We start from the raw sequence: 22757 nt of genomic DNA on the forward strand, positions 1-22757 counted from the left end.
TGAAAGATAATGTGTCAAGTTTCTGTTGCTTTTGGAAAGAAATTTGCTGAATTTAAGCCTGCCATAGCACAGTGAATCCTACCAAAGGACATCAGAATGTTGATTCCCTATACGTTTGAATAAACAAATTCATTGTGTAGTGTCTCAGAACTAATTTTACAAAGAAAGGAAGTTTATAAACCCTTTAAACATTACATATACTTATTCCAGCAGAGGAAGTAGACCAGCTACAAATGAATGACTAGTATGTAAGAACAGGTCCTAGATGCTTCAACAGGTAGATAAAAATTATTACTTGTCACTCCCTCTGCCCTCTCCTCCACACACTTCTGGTTGACTTAGGTAGGTGGCTTTTTGATAGTACATTAGATCCACTCTCTGCCTACATAGAAGCTTTAAAATTTACAAGTAACTTGGTAATTTCCATCGGTTTTGATCTTGTTGAAACCATACTGTTTGGAGTATGTTTTATAATAGGATAGATAAAATTGGCATAAATAGGTAGGCTTAGGAGGCTAAATAACAAGTTTCTATGAAAAAAATGGATTCTGGATTTCAAATTATATTTAGTAGCCTTTTGTGTCCTAACCCTAATTGAGAATTGGTTGCCTTTGTTTACTGTCTAGCCACACGTTATTAATCCTGTAGCCTCAGTTATTGTTTCAGTAAAAAATAATCTCTTGTGTTACATTTTTTTTCATTCCTTGGGTCCAGTGGGGAGATTTTTCCTGTTACTCTGAACTCAGCTGACATCTTCATAATCAACTCTGTTTTTAGAATTAGCAGAAACCTACTTTGGGAGAGAGATTTAGGACATAATCCTTGGTTCCTGCACCAGTTTCTCAGATGGAAGGATACCACCCAAGGAACCAAAAAGGAAAAGGCTTTTCCCTTAGCGTAAATGTATGAAATCATTTTGTAAACATATTTGGATTTGGGTTTCTCTTTCCTTTTGCTAATGGTTAATTGCCAAAAGGCTGTGTAATATTAGAGCTACTGTCCAGAATTTTCTTTTATAATTAAATCTCTTAAATTCAGTATATTCTTTTGTAATATTAGTAAGCAGTGGGGAGGGTACAATGAGTTCATCTTTTAACTATTTGTTTTCCCTTAAATTACTAAAATAATCCAGGCTTGTTATAGTAAATAAAGTGCATAAAGTAAAAAAGTGAAAGGCTTTTAGACCCCTGGTCTAAGTAACCACTCTGGACTGTATATGCTGCTAGCCGTTTTTTTAAATATGTACATGTAGTGTATAATCACAACACTATGTTTTTAAAAATCAATTGCTTAGCAACTAGCTTTTGTCTCTTAAAGATAATTGTAAATATTTCATTCAGTCATTATATGTGCATGCTTTCAGTGAATACCTTTCATACATAGTCACCATTCTTCTTGTATTACGTAAGTATTCAAATGAGTGCATGAACAGTAACGTATTTTTCCACTTCACCATTGATGGATGTTTTAGGGTTTTCAGCATTACAAACAGTTGTGCAGTGCACATACTTTGTTCACGCATCTTTGATGTATTTGCAAGCATCTCTTTAGCATTGATTCCTAGATATGGAGTTACTTGATCAGAGGCTGGCAGACTGCCTCAAAAATACCTGCATCAGTGCTCACTAATACCAACGGTGTTTGTTATTCTCAAATACCAACTTCCATCTGAGCAACTAGCAGGGATTCCAGTAGAGATCTAGCATGGAATAAATGAGTTAAGTATTGTGAAGCTCTTTGTACACTGCCTAGCACGTGGTAAGTACATAGCAGCCACGAGCTATAACAGTAATAAGGAAAATATGCTGTAGCATTGAGGAAGCTGGGTCATTATATGAATATTCAGTTGCTAACCTGATCAGCTAGCGGAAGTCCCAGAAATCTTATGCAAAAGTGATGTGTAAAAAGACTTATGTGCAAAACATCATACCACTATGGAGATATAATTTAAAAGATGTTATTTTTATATCTGAAACATACAACTTAAATTCCTTGAGTGGAAACAATGATTAATGGTGGTTGGCTTGAACAATGGTAGTGCCCTGGGGTGCAGTATGGTGTTCACACAGGGAAGTAGTTAGACAGTAAGTTAGAGCCACTAGATGAATGATTTAATGTGCGGAGTATAAGAGAAGGAAGAGACAAATACCTCCCAAGGGAATGGGATGAAAAGGATAGTTCATCTGTTTTTGTGTTAGAACTTTTATTTAGTAGACTATTGTGATTGTCTCCTTTTGGGGGGAAAAAATAAAAGCCCTGTCAACTATGTTTAATATTGAATGTCAACTATGTTTTTCTTTTAAAGTGTATAATTTTATAGAAGTATGCGGCTAGAAAAAAAATTTTTTTTTGAGTGTTAGCCATGCTTTGTGTCTAGTTAGTCATTGATAAACTCTCTTTATCTAGGAGGAAATTAGCAGCAAACGATAGTTTAGTTCCTGCTTCTTGTTTATTAGCTTGGAGAAGCCTCGTTATTTACTGGGACTGTAGTGCTCAGTTTTAGGTCCATCCTGTTGAGATGACTCATTGGAAGCAGTGGCACGGGACTCAGCACAGTTGGAGAGGAGTCATAACTACGTCGGTTGCTGGACATAACCTTTCCAAGAGAGACTATGTGCAGAATTGCCACCTTTCCCTTCTTTGCAACATCCAGAAGGAAGACATTTCTTTATAAGTTGTTTTAAAGTGTGCTCAATTTGATTGGGCCAGGGAAGATTTAGACAAACTAGTCTAGAAACCATCCTTCAGCGAATACATTATGGTTGAAATGCCTATGGGACGTCCAGTGAAGGTGTCAAGTAGACTTGAATATGCAAAACAGAAGGTCAGGAGAGAGCTGGGCTTAGAAGTACAGATGACATCTGAATAGTTCTTAAAACCGGGGGTAAGTGAGATGGATTATCCTGGAAGTTTATTTAGAGGAAAAGGCAGTGTTGGGCATAGGCCTTAGTGACGCTTAAGGGGCTGGCTAAAGAGGATTTCACAAAGGAGTGAACAAAGAGATAGGAGGAAAACGGGACAAGTTTAGTGTTATGGAAGTCAAAGAAAGTGTGAAAAGGAGAGACGGGTCAGTACTCAGGTGTGACAGAGAGGTCAGGTAAGATAGGGAAGGGCTGAGAAGTGTCTGCTGGTGCTGAATTCTCAATTCCATTAAGACTGGTAAGAACAGTCTTAATGGGATTGTGGGAGTAGCACTACCACAGAAAATAAGCAGCAAATGGAGAACAAAAATCCATGCTTCGGTTTATCAGGACCATTGCATTAAGTGTGGGGTTATGAGTAAGTAAAGACAATGTGTAGTTAATTTTTTGAAAATTTGCTTGAAACTAAGGCGAGGAAAACATAGCTAGCAGGAGATGGATTATGAAGGGGTTTTGTTTTGTTTTTAAGATGATAGAGAATTGGGTCTCTTTAAGTGTGAATGGAAATGAACTGACTTTGAGGGAGAGGTTGAAAATAAAGCCAGGGCCGGGTTAGGGAACATAATGAATCTAGCAAGGTACTGGAGAACACTAGAGGGAGAGCAGGAATCCGGTTTGAGGAGAGAGATACCTGTCATTTAATAATGGGTTGGAAGAGGATTGAGATTAGGTGGGTCTGGATGCAAAAAAGCGTGTGTCATTTTGGTGGCAGATTAGAGGTGCGTTCTGGTGATGTCTTCTGTGTCTTGCATGAAGTAGAAAATGGTCATCTGTAGGGAGAAGGGTAGTGTTGAGATCAGATTTAGAGGAGAGTGCAGGTTTGAAATAACCTCTTGGATAATGGAGGAGAGGGCTAGCCAGGAGAACGAAAAGATTGAGGGTATCTTTCCTTTTCTCCAACAGCATGTAGAAGGCTGGATATAAATGTGGGTAGGTAGTTGGTTAGATATTAAAGATGAGACGTGTTAGCTAATGAGGTAGAAGAGTGTGACACCACAGAGCAGTTAAAGTAAATTTTATGTTGAGTACTGACAAATAAATTCAGTTGTGTTGGTCTAGATACGGAATTTTGCCTGGTAGGAGGAGCAGAAAGACAAAGAAGTCTGGGATGTGAAGAAAGTGATAGAAGTAGTGGCATTGTCTAAGCTGCACAGAGCTGACAGTAAGGATCAAAGTCAGAGTCAGGCCCCAGGGACCAGAATGGTAGTGAGATGCAAGACCAGGTGTGGCGAGCAGTTACTGAGAGAGCTGGTGGGAGTGAGATCTGTACTTATAATTTCACAGAGCAGTTGGGGTTGATGAGATTCACCCTGTGTCCTGAATGACGGTGAGTAGATGACTTAAGTGGTTTGGAAGTAAAGATCATTGGGCTGAGGTTAAGGAACAATGCCAGAGTTTTGGACAGGTCAGTGAACCTGGTTCCAAAGTCTGATTCACATATTTTCTTTGATTCATTACCCGAAGTGGTTTTGCTGGGTTGAATGCCCCTCTGCCAAAAAAAAAAAAAAAAAATGTTGAGGCATTTTGGCATATTGCCCACAAAACGTTTTGTCATTTAATACTCTCATTCTTGATTCTGTATCTCTTCACACTTAACACCAGAAATTTTTCCAGTCTTTTCCAGTATGATGGTCTACTGGATTAATGTCTGACATTAAAATTTGTGCTTTTGGTTACTAACGAGGTTGAGCTTTTCTTTTTATTGGTTGTGTTATTGAGTTGCCTGCCCCTGTCATTTGTCCAGTTTTCTTTTGGTACAAGAACCGTTTCCTACCATTTCTCTCAGTTTACTTTATTTGCATTTTTCCTTTTGGTATTTGGCTTGTTTATTTGAGTCGCTTACTTAGTTTGTCAATTTTGATCTGTGTTTAATGATAAACACGTTTAGTGTTAGTTTACGAGTACTTTTTTAGCCACGTCGTGTAGATGTTGATGTGTGTAGAGTTCTCATTGTTTTGTTCGTAATATTTAACCACAGTTGATTTCTTTGAAGCCAATGTTGTTTAGTAATAAATGATTGGAGGTGTTTTTTTGTTATTTGTCCTACTTTCCTTAACTTACAAGGATTTTTGTTTTTTGAGTCCCTCCTTTTTGATATACAAAGTTAGTGCGTTTTATTTACTTATTTAGGTTTTTGAAAATAGTGAAATAGTCTAAACTTTAAAAATATCTGTGCTGTGGGTCTTGGAAATAAAAATATAGTCCCTGTAGGATAGAAAAGCACATATATAATTAGGTCTATCTAAATTGCCTACTCATCCTGACCTGTTAAGAAGTGAGATTCTTGCTTATTTTTAAAATTTTATTTCTTTTACCTTTTTCTTCATGTATTTTTTCTTAATTTCCTTTTCTTTTCACATATTTCTATACTAGATTAACTTACTCATTTAGCAAGAGATAATTGAGCACCTGCTATGTGCTAAATCACTGTGTTATGTTCTGAGAACTGGATTCACTCATAGTGACGCATGTGGTCTGTAATTCATTTGTGATTTTCACCCAGCAATCACATACAAATATTTGCATCTCTTCTCCCTCTCTAAACAAAAAGATGTACACAGAAGCTTATCATTCACCACAGAATGCTCTCACCTGGCTCTGCCACCACTCATTTGACTCTGAGCAGTCCATTTAGCATGTAAGATAGCAGTTCTCAAACTTTTGTTTTTAAGACCCTTTCACACTTAAAAATTATTGAGGGCTCCAAAATAACTTATGTGTATATACTTGTATTTGTTGTTATTTACTGTATTAGAAATTTAAACTGGGAAATTACTTGTTTATTTAAAAATAATAAATCCATTAAGTGTTACAATTAATTTTTTGTGTGTAAACAACAATAACAAAAAGCATCGAGAAGACTGACACTTGTTTTTCAAATCTCTTTCATGCTTGACTTAATAGAATAACTGGAGTCTCAGCTGCTTCTGCATTCAGTCTTTCGTGGTACCACATGCCTTGTAGCCTCTGGAAGACACAGCTGTATACTTGTGAGAAAATGGGGGTGGGAAAAAAGACGATGTCTTTAGCTCTTGCAGACCACCTACCAGGGTCCTGAGAACCTTCGGGACTCCCTGGATCACACCTTAAGAATCATGCTCTAGGTCTTAGCATCGTGTAGCAACACAGGGGCTTAACTGGATGGTCTTTAAAGGTTGCTTTAAAATTTAGGTAGTATCTTTTATTTTCCACCTTTATATAGTGGGTTGAGATTCTTGTGATGGATTTCTACTTTGGGGAACATCAGAATAGCAGTGATGGTACTGACTAACTGTAGGAAGGTCAGTATACTGCAAGGGTGATTTATGTGGAATCTGCAAAATACTCTGCTCTAAAGCTTGGAGTCAGAGAGCTGGTTTTGGGTTTCAGCTACTACTTAATAGTAGCAGTGTGATTTGGGGAGGAACCTCCCTTTGTATCCCTGTTCTGTAAAGTTTTCCACTTAAAGCTCAGAAATATCAACTTAGACAATTTTCAGAAGTATTCTGGGAAATTGAAGGTAATGAAATTTCCCTCCATGATTCTTGGGCCTTAAAAGTAATGAAATTTAGTTCCATTATGTTTCCTTGCATTTTTTACTCCTGTGCCACCCTACTTCAGAAATTGATTAGACTCATTTTCCAAATACTTAATAATAAGCCTGTTGTCATGTAACCTTAGGAGTCAGAAAGACCATAAAGATTGTCTGTTCCAGGCCCTCTTAGTTTATAGATGAGACTGATGCTGAGAAAAACTAGGCTACTTGTTCAAGATCATTTAAGGAATACAGTGGTTCTTAACCTTGGCTGAATTTTGGAACCTACTGTAAAGCTTTTAAAAAATACTTATGTCCGTCAGACCCTACCCTCAGAAATTATGCTTTAAAATTAATCTTTGTAAAGCCCCCTCAGGTGATTATAATGAAACACTAACCACTTTTAAAGTGAGTAATTTGCCTCTTAACATTCTCATTTAACCTTTGTTATTATTGTAGACGAGACCATTTTATTTCTTAGACCTTTTCTTTGCTTTCTTACTCTGGGAAATGAGCCCATAAACTTTATAATGAGAATCAAAACTTTTTGCTGTTGAAACCTTTACTTTGAATAGATTTATAAAGTTGACTGGTGAAGGTTTTGTTTTAAAGTATGTATATATAACAGATGGTGGTTAAACAAAGTTTATACCTATCATACCTAATAATAATGGGTTATTAATAATGAGTCTTTTTGATATAATATTTAAAGGACATCTTTTAAGTTTTTGAAAGCATTAGTAATATGTATTAAAGTTCTACCTTACATCATTTATTCAGATTCTGAATTGTCATTTGTTGTTTAGACTTTTTCAAAAAAATTTTATTTTCCTCTAGGTGAAAGCACTGAAAGAGAAGATAGAATCTGAAAAAGGGAAAGATGCCTTTCCTGTGGCAGGTCAAAAATTAATTTATGCAGGTATGAATTACATACTGAAATTAATATATCATTTTCTTGCTCACTGTGATATTTTAGTTCTAGGAATTGCCATCTTAATGAATTGTAGCATGTACAAATTCTGTCAGAAACATTGTACAGATAAAAGCAGTGAATAAGCAGTCATTTGAGTATGTTGTTAAAATTTAGTCCTCTATTCACATTTGCTTTATGTATTTCTCTATCTAATGATGTTAGTTTTGCTAATTTTATCTTTTTTAAGTGTTATATAACTGTCTCTGGTTTTTTCTAAGTGAAAATTTTTTATTGAATCACTTTGATATGAGACATTCTGTAAGTGTAAGGTGTTACTCTTTTAACATTTATAGATTGTGACATGATTGACAATGTAGCAGTATTTATCATATTGCATTATTATTGGACAGTATTGTGGTGCAGTATTATTCATTATATTGTGCATTGGATCTCTGTGGCTTATTTACTACCCATTACAAGTTTGTACCCTTAAACACCGTCAGTCTTGCCTCCCCTGTGCCCCAAATCCTTGGTAATCCACTAAGTTAAAATATTCTGTTTTTCACAAGTTTAACTTCTTTAAGGATTCCACATATAAGTGATACACAATATTTGACTTACCTCACTCAGCATAATGTTCTCAATGTCCATCTTTGTTGTTGAAGATGGAATGATATCTTCTTTCTTGTGGCTGAAAAATACTGTATATATGGGTTACTTCTTTTTATTCATTCATCCATTGATGGGCACACGGGTTGTTTTCATATCTTGGCTATTGTGAATATTGCTGCTGTAGACATGAAAGTGCATATGTCTTGCCAAAATCCTGTTTTCATTTCCTTTGGGTATATACCCCAAAGTGGAATTGCTGAATTGTATGGTAGATCCATTTTTAATTTTTTGAGGATCCTCTATATTGTTCTCCATAGTGGTTGGACCACTTTACGTCCCCACCAACAGTGCATAAGGAATCTTTTTTCACCACAACCTCACCAGCCCCTCTTTGTCTTCTTGATGATGGCCATTCTAATAGGTGTGAGGTAATATCTCGTTGTTTTGGTTTGTATTTCCCTGATGATCAGTGATGATGAGTATCTTTTCAGGTTGTTTGGTTTTTTTATTACTGAGTTGACTGAGTTCATTATATATTTTGGAGATATTAACCTCATATCTGATAGATGGTTTGCAAACATTTCCCATTCTGTAGGTTTTTTTTCATTTTAATTGTTTCTTTTGCTTTTGAGTTTGATGTAATCCCATTTGTTGATTTTTTTGTGTGTGCTTTTTGCATCATGCCCCCCAAATTATTGCCAAGACCAATATTGATGAACTCTTCCCTATGTTTGCTTCCAGGAGATTTATGGTATCAGACCTTATATTTGTCTTTGATCTATTTCAAGTTAATTTTTGTGAGTGGTGCAAAATAGAGGTCCACTTTCATTGTCTGTGTTTGTTCCTCCAGTTTTCCCAGCACTATTTGTTGAAGAGACTGTTCCTTCTCTGGCTTTTGTATTTTTAATCGATCCGAGCATCTTTTTTAATCTATTGAAATGAAACCATTTGTACTGATCACGTTTATTAATGTACTTGGAATCATTCCTGTAAAATTAAAATTTCAGTTTATCTGGTTTTTAAATAAAATACCAAAATTGACTGAAGAATATAGAAAGCCTTATTGGTCAAAAGACACAATAAATAAGTAACAAGAAAAGATTAATATTCAGATCATATAAAGAGTTCTTACGAATCAGTAAGGAGAGGCTGATCCAATTAAAAAGCAGCAAAGGATATAAATAAGAAGTTGCAAATTTAACTAGCCTCAGTAGTAACCAGGGAAATATATGTTAAAAATAGACTTGATACGCTAATTTTGTGCAGGAAATTCTTTTTTTTTTTTTTTTTTTTTGTCCTTCAAAAGAAATGCTGAACACTGTCATTGTAGATGTCAGTAAGGTGGACCTTGAATTGCCCTTGGATTCTTGTCTCTTCCTAGGTAGAGATTTTGTAGTATTTTCTTAACTAAGGTGGTTTAGAGGAAACACTAGCCCTGTGATCAGGAATCAGAAGCCTGAAGAGGTACAGGGAGTTGGTGGCAGACATAAAAGTAGAATTTCTGGTTCCTAGTCTTGGCCTGTTTTCTCATTCCTATCCAAGGCAGAGACCTTTCTGTCTTAATGCTTGCAGCTTTTGATTCAATAATTTTTTTTAATGAAAAGCTAAATTAAAGGAAAAGGAAACCTGAAGGTATCCTGGCCTCACATTTGACCTTCTGCAAGACCAGACTCTTACACACTTCTTGTGCCTTACTCAGTTCTGTATCATCTTGTCGTTTCTGTGTATGAAGCCGTCATGAGTACCTTTTATAGCAGTGGAGTATTTCTGTTTTGCAGATATCCAATATTTGTGGGAGTAGGAAGTTTGTTCTTTTCTCCTTCCATCAAGAAGGATTATAGGTTATCCCCTGGGGATCCTTGAGCCATCTCAGTATTGGATTTTATTTGTCTTCATGATCTCCCCTTTCTCAGGACCTTAATGTTTCCTTACCCAGCAAGTCTTTTTACTATAAGTAATAATTTTTAAGAATTGCTTGGGATTGGGTTATCTACATACAGTGTATGTGTTTTATATCTTAGTCAAATGCTTAGGCTTCTTCACTAATCATGTATCCATTTATGCTTATCTTTATTTTGGCTAATTGGTTAATGTTTTTCTTTGGGAAAAGTTTTAATTGATAGGATTGATGTTGGTGATTGTTTTAACCTCAGTTATGGGTAAAGCAAAGGTCGCTCTGCCTGCAATAATATGTTTTTTTCCTTAATGTACTAGGCAAAATCCTCAATGATGATACTGCTCTAAAAGAATATAAAATCGATGAGAAAAACTTTGTGGTGGTTATGGTGACAAAAGTAAGTTTCAGCCTCATTCTGTCTGTCTTTGTGCATGCGAGTTTTAAAAAAAATCTCAAGTCTTTTACACTTTTAAGTGAAAATAGTTGATACACATCCATATTGGATGCACTTACTTGTTATTAAAGGTTTTAACAGTTTGGGTCAACCATAAAGCTAATAATTTAATATATTTGTAGTTTGAGCATAATTTTAAATACATCAAAGCAATGAATATGTGAAATGTCATGTTAAAAAGTTACTAGGTTTTGAAGAGCACCTTAAAGGGACTTGATGTACTCTACTTGACAAATGCCTCAAGGCAGAAGAGGCATATAGACTAATAATTTTGGTGATATTTCTTAGTTAATGGGGTAGATTTTTAGACTAAAAAAGGAAAAGGCAGCTAAGGGGGAATGATGGAGTAATTATTGTGAGAAAGTTTTAAACAGGAATTGTTTTGTGATTATTGGACTGAAATATATTTGGTACATTTTATAAAAGTCAAAGTTTTTCTCTAAAGCAAGTAATAGATTCTTTCAGGATTTCATTTTATTTGTATACTTGTTTAAAGATACATAAACATCCAGTGGAGAGTGACGACAAATAAAGGAGTGGTAGTACTCATAACATTAATTTTTAGGACTGAATTATAATCCAGAATTCTAAAATCCTAATAATCTGAGAAGAACAGTGTTACTTTTAGCACTGAAAATAACTTTAACTACGTAATTGGAACCAGTTTATCAAAGACTGAAAGTAGAATAAATGTGGATTTTTTTTTTGAAGTCTCAAAATAATTGAGATAAGCAATAGAAAATAGAGTTGAACAAATAAGCTTTAATTACTTCATATTTTGTAGTGAGGGAAAAAATCAGCTAACCAGTTTGCATATGTTGGATTTAAAAACTTTTAATCCATTAAGAACCGTACTGATTTTACTATATTTAAGCACATATTTGATAAATGTTAAACTTTAAATATAGAAGAACAGAATCATGTGAGGAAACTTTGTCTCTAGTTTTTTCAAAATAGTGATAAGATACATAACACAAAATATACCAGTTTAACAGTTTTTAGTGTACAGTTCAGTGGCATTAAGTACATTCACATTGTTAATGTAATCACCACCGTTTCTCACCAGAACTTTTTTCATTTTCCCAAACGGAAACTATACCAATTAAAATAGTAACTACCCATTTCTCCCATCCCCCAGCCCCTGACATTCTACATTCTGTGTATGATTTTGACTACTCTTGTGTTCCTCATGTAAGTGGAATCTTAAAGTATTTGTCCTTTTATGACTTGCTATTTTCCCTTAGCATAATGTCTTCAAGGTTCTTCCACATTGTAGCATGTGCCAGAATTTCTGTCCTTTTTAGGGCTGAATAATATTTCTTTGTCTAGAACATAGTCGAAAATTTGGTAGCTATACATCTGGGTATGTATTTGTTACGGTCTTATTTCCTTTAGTATTATAGTAACCTTGACTATTAAGAACATAACTAAAAGGTAAGCAGGATAGGTCTCAGAATAGGTGCATGCATTTGAGAGCCAGCCATTAGAAGGGGAAGACCGCTACAATTAAACATGATAGAAGCAATGAGAAATTACCTTATTACAAAGAAGAGCTAGGAAAAATTAGTATCAGAAGTAAGCAGAGGAACTTTGAAAAGCAGATGGGTTTGGTACTATTTAAAATGAGGCTTAAATAGCTCTTTGTGGCAACAGAGACCTTGAGGACATGGTATATTACAATATTATATTGATCACGGATAATCTTAAGAGAAATATTAAAATGGGCATCGTGCATTTAAATTACATTTTTATCTAGTTGGAATTATAGAACATTAGTAATTTGCAGAGTATTATATTGACAGTTAAAATTACAGAGCCAAATGTTAGACTCTTACATAAGCCAAGGAGGGAGTGAGTGCTACGTGTATTTTTAAAGTTCCATCCCCCTACCTTGCACTAGGCACTTTGTTCCAATACACTCTGTACTAGCTCAAATTGAGCAAGACACAAATCCACTCATTACATTTACAGTTTGTTAATTTATACTTGGGGCAAATTATGTTGAATTTTAACCCCATCTTCCATCAAAACATTTACATTTTCTCCTTAGGAAAAGTATAAGTTAAACAGGTAGTGAGCATTGATAGGCTTTAGGAGAATAAAACTCATACAGTATGATTTTTACATATATGTAATTGCTTTTTGCTTGGTAATGTTTATGGCTCTGCTTTAGTTCAGAAAGTGCTGAGCATGTGGTTATAACTTTATTTGGCCTTTGTTTAACTACATACACATCTCAAAAGTTATGTTAACCTCTTTGTACTTATAACTCTTGGTTTATAGTCAGTATTGGGATTTTCCTCCCTCTTCTGAAACACAGTAGAATATTTGGCATGTTCATTAACCGTACTTCCATTTATACTTCCATTTCAAGAAAGTTATTTTGGTAATGCTTTCAAGTGACAATAAATACTTCAAAATTATAACCAAGAAACTTGGTTTGAAGTTATAACCAAGGAATTGTAAAGTTTGGGGAAAATTATGTGATTCTTTTTTTGGATACATATCCTGTATATTTTACAATATTGGCTTCTTTTGATTCTTTTTCATTGAAACCATTGGCTCAGGCTAATTAAGGTTAATGGTTAAGGTTTTATATATGCGCTCTCATCAGCTTTGAAAGAGTAACACAGTGACTCATTGCTAATATTCATCATCTATTTTTGTCACCTTACAAAATTATTCTCAAGTTACAAGATTGTATTAGTGTTATTTTTGTTTGTAGCATCCAGGGATCAAGTAATAAAACATTTTATGAAAATGCGTTATTTTGTTTTGTGATGTGTTTAGCCCAAAGCAGTAACAACACCAGCACCAGCTACAACTCAGCAGTCGAATTCTGCCACCACTACCACAGTTAGCTCCTCCACAGCACCAGCTGGGGCTCAGGCGCCAACCCCTGCCCCTGCTTTGGCTCCTCCTCCCACACCTGCATCCATCACTCCAGCATCAACGACGACATCCTCTGAACCTGCACCTGCTAGTGCAACGAAACAAGAGAAACCTGCAGAAAAGCCAGCAGAAACACCAGTGGCTACTAGTCCAACATCAACTGATAGGTAAGAACTGGATTCTAGGAAATTGTATCTCAGAATATATTCATAACAAGAACTTCATGTGTGTATTTATTTTGCTTATTGCTTTGATCAAACTAACTTTCAATCTGCTGTGTTAAATTTTTTTCTATACTTTGAACCCTGACTGAAATAGTATGCTTATGTCTGTTTAAATTTCCATAACTGGATTTATATATTCTAAATTGTTTTTTATCCCCCAAGGTTGGGGGAGGGAAAAAAGGGTCAAAGTCATTATTCATTTTGTGTAGAAAAGTTAGGAAATACAAATGACCAAAACGAATTATAAAATAACCTGACATTATATTATAACTTGACGTATCATAAATGACTTGACATCTCCCCCAGTCATTATTTATATGTGATCTGTATTCTTTCTGATTATTGTCACATATATCATAAACATACTTCCATGTCAGTGAATTTTCCCACTTGCTACATAATACTATGTCTGGATCTGACATTTGTTAGGGCTTAAACTTAGAAAAGTAATTAACATCTTTGGATTTTTTTTCTCATCTGTCAAATGTGGAAGACAGTAGGACCTATCTCATAGAGGTGAGCTTGTGAAGAAATTTGAGTTTTTGCCCGTTTAGATCTTTTAGAACAAAAGAAAAAGTCCTGGGATATTTTGGGAGCAAGAAATAAATTCTTGTGGGAAGTTGGCAGCTAGGATTATTGAGTAGTTTGTGGCAGAGAATTTTTTTCCCCAATGATTAATAAAATAGCCAATGTCTCAATTCTCTTGGCTGGAAATCGTACGAAGCAATCTCTCCTTTATCTGAGAGCACGAGTTGTATTATGTCCAGTGTACACTGGCCCTGGATCTCTCCTTGTATTTTGTGACTTTGGTGCAACTCAGGGCCTCAGTGGCAGTAGAGTCCTTGAATCAGAACCAGACACAATGGAAAACTATGTAGCAGTTGGAAACATGGAAGGATGTCTGTGATAAATACAACAGTGATCATAAAAAATTTAGTCGTGATCCTTCATTTTAATGCTCTGCCTTTGAGTGTGAACGGTTTCTGTGTCCAACCCAGGCAACCACGTTGGGTGGGGTTTGAGTCACCTGGTTCATTGCTCACTTGGGCCTGTTTTTTTTGGTTTGTTTTACATATAGATCTCTACTGTTTTTCAGAATCTTTTCCATTATAGATTATTACAAGATATTTGATACAGTTCCCTGTGCTGTACAATAGGTCCTTGTTGTTTATCTGTTTTGTATGTAGTAGTGTGTGTGTATGTTAATCCCAAACTCAGAATTTATCCTCAACCTTCTTTCCCTTTGGTAATGGGGTCTGTTTTAAAGGAATTGATTCCCTAAAAGGAGAGTACAGATTCAGGTAGTAAAATATTTTCCCAAGTCTGCTGCACTTTGCTTTAGGCATTCTGAAACCCCGTAACCTCTCCCATATACAGCTAGATTGCTTTCGACACTTACCTAGTGGGAGACTACCCAGAGTCAGGTTATGCTATTGCATCAAAAGGCTATTACATCTGTTCTGTATATGGTAGGGAACATACATGTTTAAGAGATTGGTTTTCCAAATCATTCAAACATTGTAAATTTAATTAAATATGTTTTTGAATCAGTACAGTATCATTTTCTTAATTGCTTTAAGCTCCTTTTAAAAGGCTCATGGTGTGGGAATTTCCAGATTGATCAATACATTTTAATGTGCTAATATCATCAGTTCATATTTCTTTATTGTCTCTATTCTTTTTATTTCTTCCTGGAAATACAGTTTTATTTCCCTATTCTCAAGAGTCAGGATCACCTTTTCAGACCTAAAGATGTTGCATAAAGGAGTTGATGGTCAGAAAAGTAGGCTCCAGAGTTGCTTACTTACTTGGGCTTTGTACACCAACCATTTACTCTTATTTCCCAAAATTATACACCTCAAAGAAGGGAGAGCACAGAAAGGGAAAGATGAGAGGAGCTCAGAAAGCCAGCTGTTTAAGTACCTTAGTCCCGACATTTGTGCTGTAAAACGTTTAGTGTCCTGCAAAGCGCGGGACTCGGTGAGATAATTATCAAGAGGTGTGCTGTTACGGATCTGAGGGGTGTCAGAAAGTTTGTCTGCCAGCGCTGGCCTGACATTTCATTGCTAGGGATTTGTTTCTTGAGGTCAGTTTTGTTCTTTAGAAACCACCTGTTAAAACAATGAAAATTCCACTTGTTGATATCTGCCATAGAGAAATTGCACTTGTGCACAAGGACTGTATTTGTAATTAAGGACAAATTGGAACCAACCCAGATATCCAGTAGTAAGGGAATGGCTTGACTTGTGGTTTGTTTGTGTTAGAGATGTGTGCTATTCATAGCATGGTAGTCAGTAGGCAGCATCAGTGTCATTGGGAGTTTTTGAAATTAGTTCTTAGGCTCCACCCCAGACCTCTAAATCAGAATTATCTGGGGGTGGGTCCCAGAAGTCTATAGTTTAACAAGCTCTCTTGGTGAAGCTCTTTTTTTTTTTTTTTAATAAACATCTTTTTATTGAGTTATAGTCATTTTACAATGTTGTGTCAAATTCCAGTGTAGAGCACAATTTTTCAGTTATACATGAACATACATATATTCATTGTCATATTTTTCTCACTGTGAGCTACCACAAGATCTTGTATATATTTCCCTGTGCTATACAACATAATCTTGTTTATCTATTCTACATAGCCTGTCAGTATCTACAAATTTTTGAACTCCCAATCTATCCCTTCCCACCCCCTTCCCCCTTGGCAACCACAAGTTTTTGTCCTTTGTCTATGAGTCTGTTTCTGTTTTGTATTTATGGTTTTTGTTTTGTTTTGTTTAGATTTCCACATATGAGCGATCTCGTATGATATTTTTCTTTCTCTTTCTGGTTGGTGAAGCTCTGAAGCTTCCTAAAGATTGAGAAATTCTGATATCCAATACTACTGGCCAGTTAAAGTATGCAGTATATATGCATATTAAATGAATTTGGTTTCGAGGCTTTGTTATCAGGTGAAAAAAGCAGCAGATTGCTGAGACATATAGGCAATAACTGTAAACCAAACAAAAGCTACCTAACATTGCATATTTTCTGTGGGCAAGCATATTAATGTGTAGAAAAACAGCAGAGGGACAGCACACTAACTGATAAAGTAGTTTCTTCTGTGGATGGGGAGGGGAGAACTGGTGAGACAGAATCCAGATTGAAGAATGGTGGTTAAACAGTATCTCAGTCTAATCTGTAATGTTTCAAAAGAAATTTTTAAGCAATGTGCAAAAATAGCGCAGATTGTTCTATAAAAGAACTGTAATGAAGGGGACTGATTCTACCAGATAGTAAAATGAATTATACATAGTAATGATTTCAGCAATTTAGAATGGCTCTTACCAGAAAGACTGCTTGGTAAAACTAGTCTAGAAACAGACCAAAATACATACTAGGACTTAATATAAGATAAAGATGTAATTTCAGACCACTGTGGGAAAAATGCTGTTGGGATAAATGTCTAGCCATCTGGAGGTAAAAAAGATGGATCACGTATCTCACACTTAGAAAAATAAATCCTAGATGGATAAAGATTTAATGTAAAAGTGAAACCATAAACTAGAGGAGAGCATGGGGAAAATCATCTTGACCCAGAAAGCCATAAAAGGAAGGATTAATAAATTTGACGACAGAAAATTTCAAGGTTGGGAAACCAAACAACATTTCTTAATAATGGTTTGATTTGGTCAATTAAATAGAATACTGTGAGTCTGTGGGAGAAATGGAGGCAGTTGTGGCTCTGCTGGCATGCAGTAATTGTTGAAACACACAAGAGCAAGACCCAAGAAACTGATAGTGGTGGTTGTCTCTGGGTAGGGGCCTTGGGCAGGAGAATTTGTTTTCCTATATGTAAAATACAGAGCTATAGTATATAGTTCTTTTTGAAGTTCTGCCTTCTACACATTAGTTTTACTATCTAGTTAATGAAGATACTTTAAAAATTATACCAAAGGATTGTTTTAATCATAACAATCATGTTGAGTGTTACAGTGCCAGGCACTTTGTTAGTAAGCACTTTACCTGCCCACAGTACTTGGGGATACATGGGTACCATTGTTGACTTCACTGTATTGATGAAGAATCTGTAGCTTGAAAAGTAATTTATGCATTCAAACTTTGGTATTTTTTTTATTTCCATTGCTTTTGCCATGTTGTAGGGTTTTCTGAGAACTAAAATCTACTGCGTTTCTTTTGTAAAATTGGGACAGAGGCATATGTGTTTTTTGTGTTACATGTATGTTTTAATCTAAACTGCTAACTGCAGTCTTTACACTTCTGTAAACTTTATTTTTCTTTGGCCTTCTCTTTATGGTCTTTCATTATCTTGTTTGTGTCTTCCTTGTTTTTCCAAACTCATCTTCTGCAATTGCCCAACAGAAACTTAGTCCTTTTAAACTGATTTAAAACTTGGTTATAATTTGGGTTTATCCCACATCTGCATTTTTTGTTTGTCATGTTCCTTGACCTGAATGCCTTCTTGCAGCTTCTCTGTTGAAAACTTACCTATGAGATCTAACTGAAATTCCGCTATAAAGACCTCCCAGGCCTTTCCAGTCGAATGCAGTTTCTACGTGTGCTGTTTATCATGTATAGGACTGTGACTTAATTTTTAGATTATTTAAGTTTTCTTGTAAATTCTTTCAGGGAAAGAGTTGACCACTATCTTGCTTGCATTCCTTAAATGTTAAGCTATCTGTAAGGATGTTATTTTATGTCTTTCGACGTTTAAAATGATGGATTTGCAGGACAGAATGAATATTAAGATTGAAAATTCTTCCCCAGTGATTAATGTTATGGATAAAGCTTTGCCATTTAATCTGGACACCTTTTTTAATACTGTAGCCAGACTTTTACTTTTGATTAAAGTCAAAGAATCTCTTTACAAATAGGACAGTTACTAAACTTTAAATTTTACATACTTTCTGATACATGATTTTCTAAAAACCTTTTACCAGCACATCAGGAGATTCTTCTCGGTCAAACCTTTTTGAAGATGCAACAAGTGCACTTGGTAAGTATCCACATTGTAAATAACCTTATGAGAGACAGGGAGGACGTTTAAGTTTCATGTTTCTAGATCGTGAAAGTGTGTTCATTTATAGTTGCTTATAATCAAGCTGCTAAATGATTTAGATAATTCAATTAATGTTACCAAAGACTGTAAATTAATATTTTGTATATTGAATCCTTTAAATCGTACTATTAGAGTTCAGTTACTATTAGACTTTTTTCTTTAAAGCAGATAATTTTCTGTTTTCCAGATGTGGATTTCAAATGAGATATTAACAAAGTTTGATCTGTGTACAGGTTTATTACAGAATATCTTAAAAATGAGTATAAAATGTTCCTAAATCTGTCTCACATTTCATCTTTCTCACCTGCGGCCTTTATTTCAGTTTATAGCCCTATACGTTCCCATCTGTATCTTGTAACTTAATGTTATGCTTGCATTGAAAATGCCTTTTTATCCTGACATTTATTTATTTATTTGGGGGAGATAATTAGGTTTATTTGTTTATTTTTAATGGAGGTGGTGGGGATTGAACCCAGAACCTCATGCATGCTAAGCAGGTACCCTACCACTGAGCTATATACCCTCCCCCTTATCCTGACTTTTAATTTCACTTGTTGAAAAATGTTTTTTTCTACTCCCGTTCACACCTTATCTGTCAAGAATCAGATTTTTTTGTTTGGTTTTGGGTTTTTTGCCCGTTTTCCCCCTGTAACTTCCTGGTACAGTTCCTGCTGTCACCGTGCATTACTGGTCTGGCGGGCATCCCTATTGCTGCCCTTTGGTGCTCTTCTGTACTGCTGGGAATGGTAGAGGGGCAGAAGACTGGGAGCGACTGGGAGTAGCGTCTTCGGTGAAATACGGGCTCCTGGATTCCTTGTTCAGTTACTGCAGCAGCAGGGTTCCAACAGCAGTAGTGTCTCATAAGATAAGGACTTGGCCCTCTGACCTGATTGGGCTTGAACTCCATGATGCCCTCATTGCCGTGGAAAATGGCATGTTGGTTGCCCATAGCATGTAGTGGCAAAATAGTTGTTTGATCCATTAAGATCACCTGAATCTACCAAACCCACATTCACATCTTTGAGGAGCTGTTTTCTGGGATTACTCTGCCACCAAATGAGTATGAGTTAGTGTCCAATCAGGAAAACAGAAATCACTCTATTTCAAACAAGGAAAGGCTTGATCTTAGAAAATTGTACAGGGATAGATGCTGGAAGAGCTCAGGGAGATCAGCTAGAGATCAGTAAAGTGCTCAGTACCGTCAGAGCTGGGGCCAGCTGGCCCTTGCCCCTCGTGCTGCTGAACGCTCTGGCTGTCGCCTTTGCTGCTTCAGTTGGAATGCATTGATGCTGCCAAGCAGGAGACCACAGCTCGAGTCGCTGCTGCTGCAGGCTGGTGGTGATGCCTTACCCTTTACATCTTGTATCTCTTAGAGCAGCCATTCTCAGCTTTATGCTCCTGGGATCCCTTTACTCTTTCATCTTTAATTTATCCAGCCTTTATGTTGGTACCCTGCTTCTTTAAATGTTCCTTCTTTGACTTCTGTGACAACACTCTTTTCTTGATCCATACCTCTGACTATTCCTTCTCAAGCTTTCTAGTTAATTCTTTCTGTCTAAACTGGCCCTTCCATGTATGGGTTTTGTGTGGTTCTGCCCTAGACCATAGTTCAAAGTTCAGACTCTGGGAATGGCAAATACCACCCATATCCAGTTGACCCTCGAATAACTCAGGGGTTAGGGGTGCCAACCCTGCACAGTCAAAACTCCACATACAACTTTACAGTCTGCCCTCCATATCCATGGTTCTGCATTTGCAGAATCAACCAACCGTGGATCATGTGGTACTAGTAGCAATTTATTGGGAAAAAAATCTACTTAATTAGTGGACTAACACAGTTCAAACCCATATTGCTCAAGGGTCAGCTATACTGTAAGGATTTCCGGAACTGTAACGGCAGTATACATCTCCCTGTGACTTCCCAGACTCATTCTTTAAACTGCCAACTGGAAAACCTATAAGCTCCACAAACTCCTTAGATTCCAAATTGACTCATTTTTTTTATTCTCCTATCAGATTCTTCTCCTTTGTTCCCTTCTTTGCTTTCATTGTCATCCACTGTCTACCAAATTATTGGCATCAACCAGTAATTTGACTCTCAGCCCCTCTTGGCTCAGTGAGCCCAGGAGTCCTGTTGATTCTCCTTTCTAGTCTCTGGAGTGTTTGTTTCCACTGCCACTTAATTGCTTTAGTCCGTTCCCTTACCCTGCTGATAACTCTTGTATTATCTTCGTCTAACTAGTCTATTCCCTGCCACAGTGGACTTTCTAAAAGGCAAATCCAGTGAGGTCATTGTTCCTTTCATAGTGCCTCCTGACCTAGAAGATAAGTCTAAAACTCATTCTTAATGACGTACATAAAGTTCCTCATCACTAATCTATCTGAGCCTCAGCCTCATTATCTTTAAAAGGAGAGGAAAATTAACTTTTCTCACAGAGTTCTTGTGAGGCTTAAGTGAGAACCACTATGTTAAATAGTGCAGTTCTGATACTCCACAGCTCTTAATTTTATTTGTTATTAATGCTCGTTTCTGTAGCTGGGAACTAGATTACTGAAAGTATATTGACATTTGAATGCTGTGTGCTAGAATTATATCAGTAGGTAATTAAGAAGAATATCTTAAGTACTTTATGGGATGGGAAAGCCATTAAGCAGGTATCAGATGCTGGATTTGCTTGGTGACACTTGGTTTTTAAGCTGTGCTTTCATAGCTCTTGGATATCTGTATTAAAAATTCTGCCATCAACAAAGTAAAAAGACAGCCTATGGAATGGGGAAAATATTTGCAAACTAGATACATAATAAGAGGTTAATATCTGTAATATATAAAGAACTCATACAACGCAATAGCAGAAAAACAACGCAGTTAAAAAGTGGGCAAAGGACCTGAACAGACACTTCTCCAAAGAAGATGCACCGAAGACTAACAGATAAATGAAAAGTAGCTCAACATCACTAGTCTTTATGAAAACGCAAATTAAAACCGCAATGGGATATCACTTCATGCCTGGTAGAATGGCCGTCATCAGAAAGACAAGGCAACATGCTGGTGAGGGTGTGGAGAAAGGGAACCCTTGTACACTATTGGTGAGAGTGGAAATTGGTGCAGCCACTGTGGAAAACAGTGTTTTGAGGTTCATGGAAAACAGTGTTTTGAGGTTCCTCAAAAATAGAACTACCATATGATCCAGCAGTTCCACTTCTGGGAATATATCTAAAGGAAATGAAAGCATTAACTTGAAAAGGTACATGCACCCCCATGTTCATAGCATTATTTGCAATAGCCAAGACTTGGAAGCAGCTTATATGTCCATCAGTGAATTAGCCATTGAAAATGAGGAAATCCTGCCATTTGCGACGTGGTTGGACCTTGAAGGTATTATGCTAAGTGAAATGAGTCAGAGATAAATACTGTAGGATCTCACTTATACATAGAATCTTCAAAACAAAACAACACAACAAAATTCAAAGAAAAAGAAGTCAGACTTGTGATTTCCAGAGGCAAAGGGTGGGGGAGAGGAAATTGGAGGAAGATGGTCAAAAGGTACAAACTTATGCCTTAAACTTACACAGTAATGTATGTCAATTATTTCTCAATAAAGTAGGGGGAAGGGGAGTGAATAGAACAGAGTTTTAGTATAATATACTATATGAAGAGAAAACTTCTGCAGGAAAAAAAAAAATCTTTCAACTGATGTTGTCACCTTATGTCAGGGAAATAGTGACCCAAAAATGACACAGTCCCTTGCACAGTTGAACCTGCGTTCAGTTAGGGGAAAGAAAATAGATTGAAACTTTGAATAAATTGCAGGTCATAAGTGATACTAAGAAAATTAATGGCATCCATAAAGAAAAGAAAAGTCACTTACTTATACTAAGACTAGTTAGGCAGTCCCTCTCTGAGACTGCAGTGTTTTAAAAATGAGAACTGGAGCGTGTGAAGGAACTGACCGTTGAAGACTGGTGTATGTGAAGTTTGTGGGGTGGGAACAGCTATGACCTGTGATGTAAGCTAGAGATTGGTGTGGTTGGAGTGTAGTGTGTGGAGGGTTGTTGAAGTTGGGAACCCAAAATGAAAATTAAGTTTTCTCTATTAAAAGCTCACTTAATGCAACTGGTTGAAGAATGGATTGTAGGCTTGGAGGCAGGAGAGGAAACAGGGTGTAATCCAGACCAGCGATTGTTGTGAAGTCTTGAGTGAAGTCAGGGAGATAGAGGGAGCTAAATAGGTTTGGGATCTAGTCTAGAGATAGGACCTCCCAGGTATGCTGGTAGGTTAGA

The 22757-nt window shown here is 36.3% G+C and overlaps 1 protein-coding gene across 1 annotated transcript in view; it reads left to right on the forward strand.

Moving 5' to 3' along the window:
- The window catches only part of RAD23B (RAD23 homolog B, nucleotide excision repair protein), a 43531-nt gene that overhangs the window by 7249 nt on the left and 13525 nt on the right, over positions 1–22757 (forward strand). The window contains exons 2-5 of the mRNA XM_032478135.1: positions 7273–7354; positions 10175–10254; positions 13102–13370; positions 18358–18413. Coding sequence (XP_032334026.1) covers positions 7273–7354; positions 10175–10254; positions 13102–13370; positions 18358–18413 — 487 coding nt within the window. The remainder of the gene's footprint in view (positions 1–7272; positions 7355–10174; positions 10255–13101; positions 13371–18357; positions 18414–22757) is intronic.

This window comes from Camelus ferus, chromosome 4, assembly GCF_009834535.1.
Source record: "Camelus ferus isolate YT-003-E chromosome 4, BCGSAC_Cfer_1.0, whole genome shotgun sequence".
In the NCBI taxonomy this organism is placed as follows: domain Eukaryota; kingdom Metazoa; phylum Chordata; class Mammalia; order Artiodactyla; family Camelidae; genus Camelus; species Camelus ferus.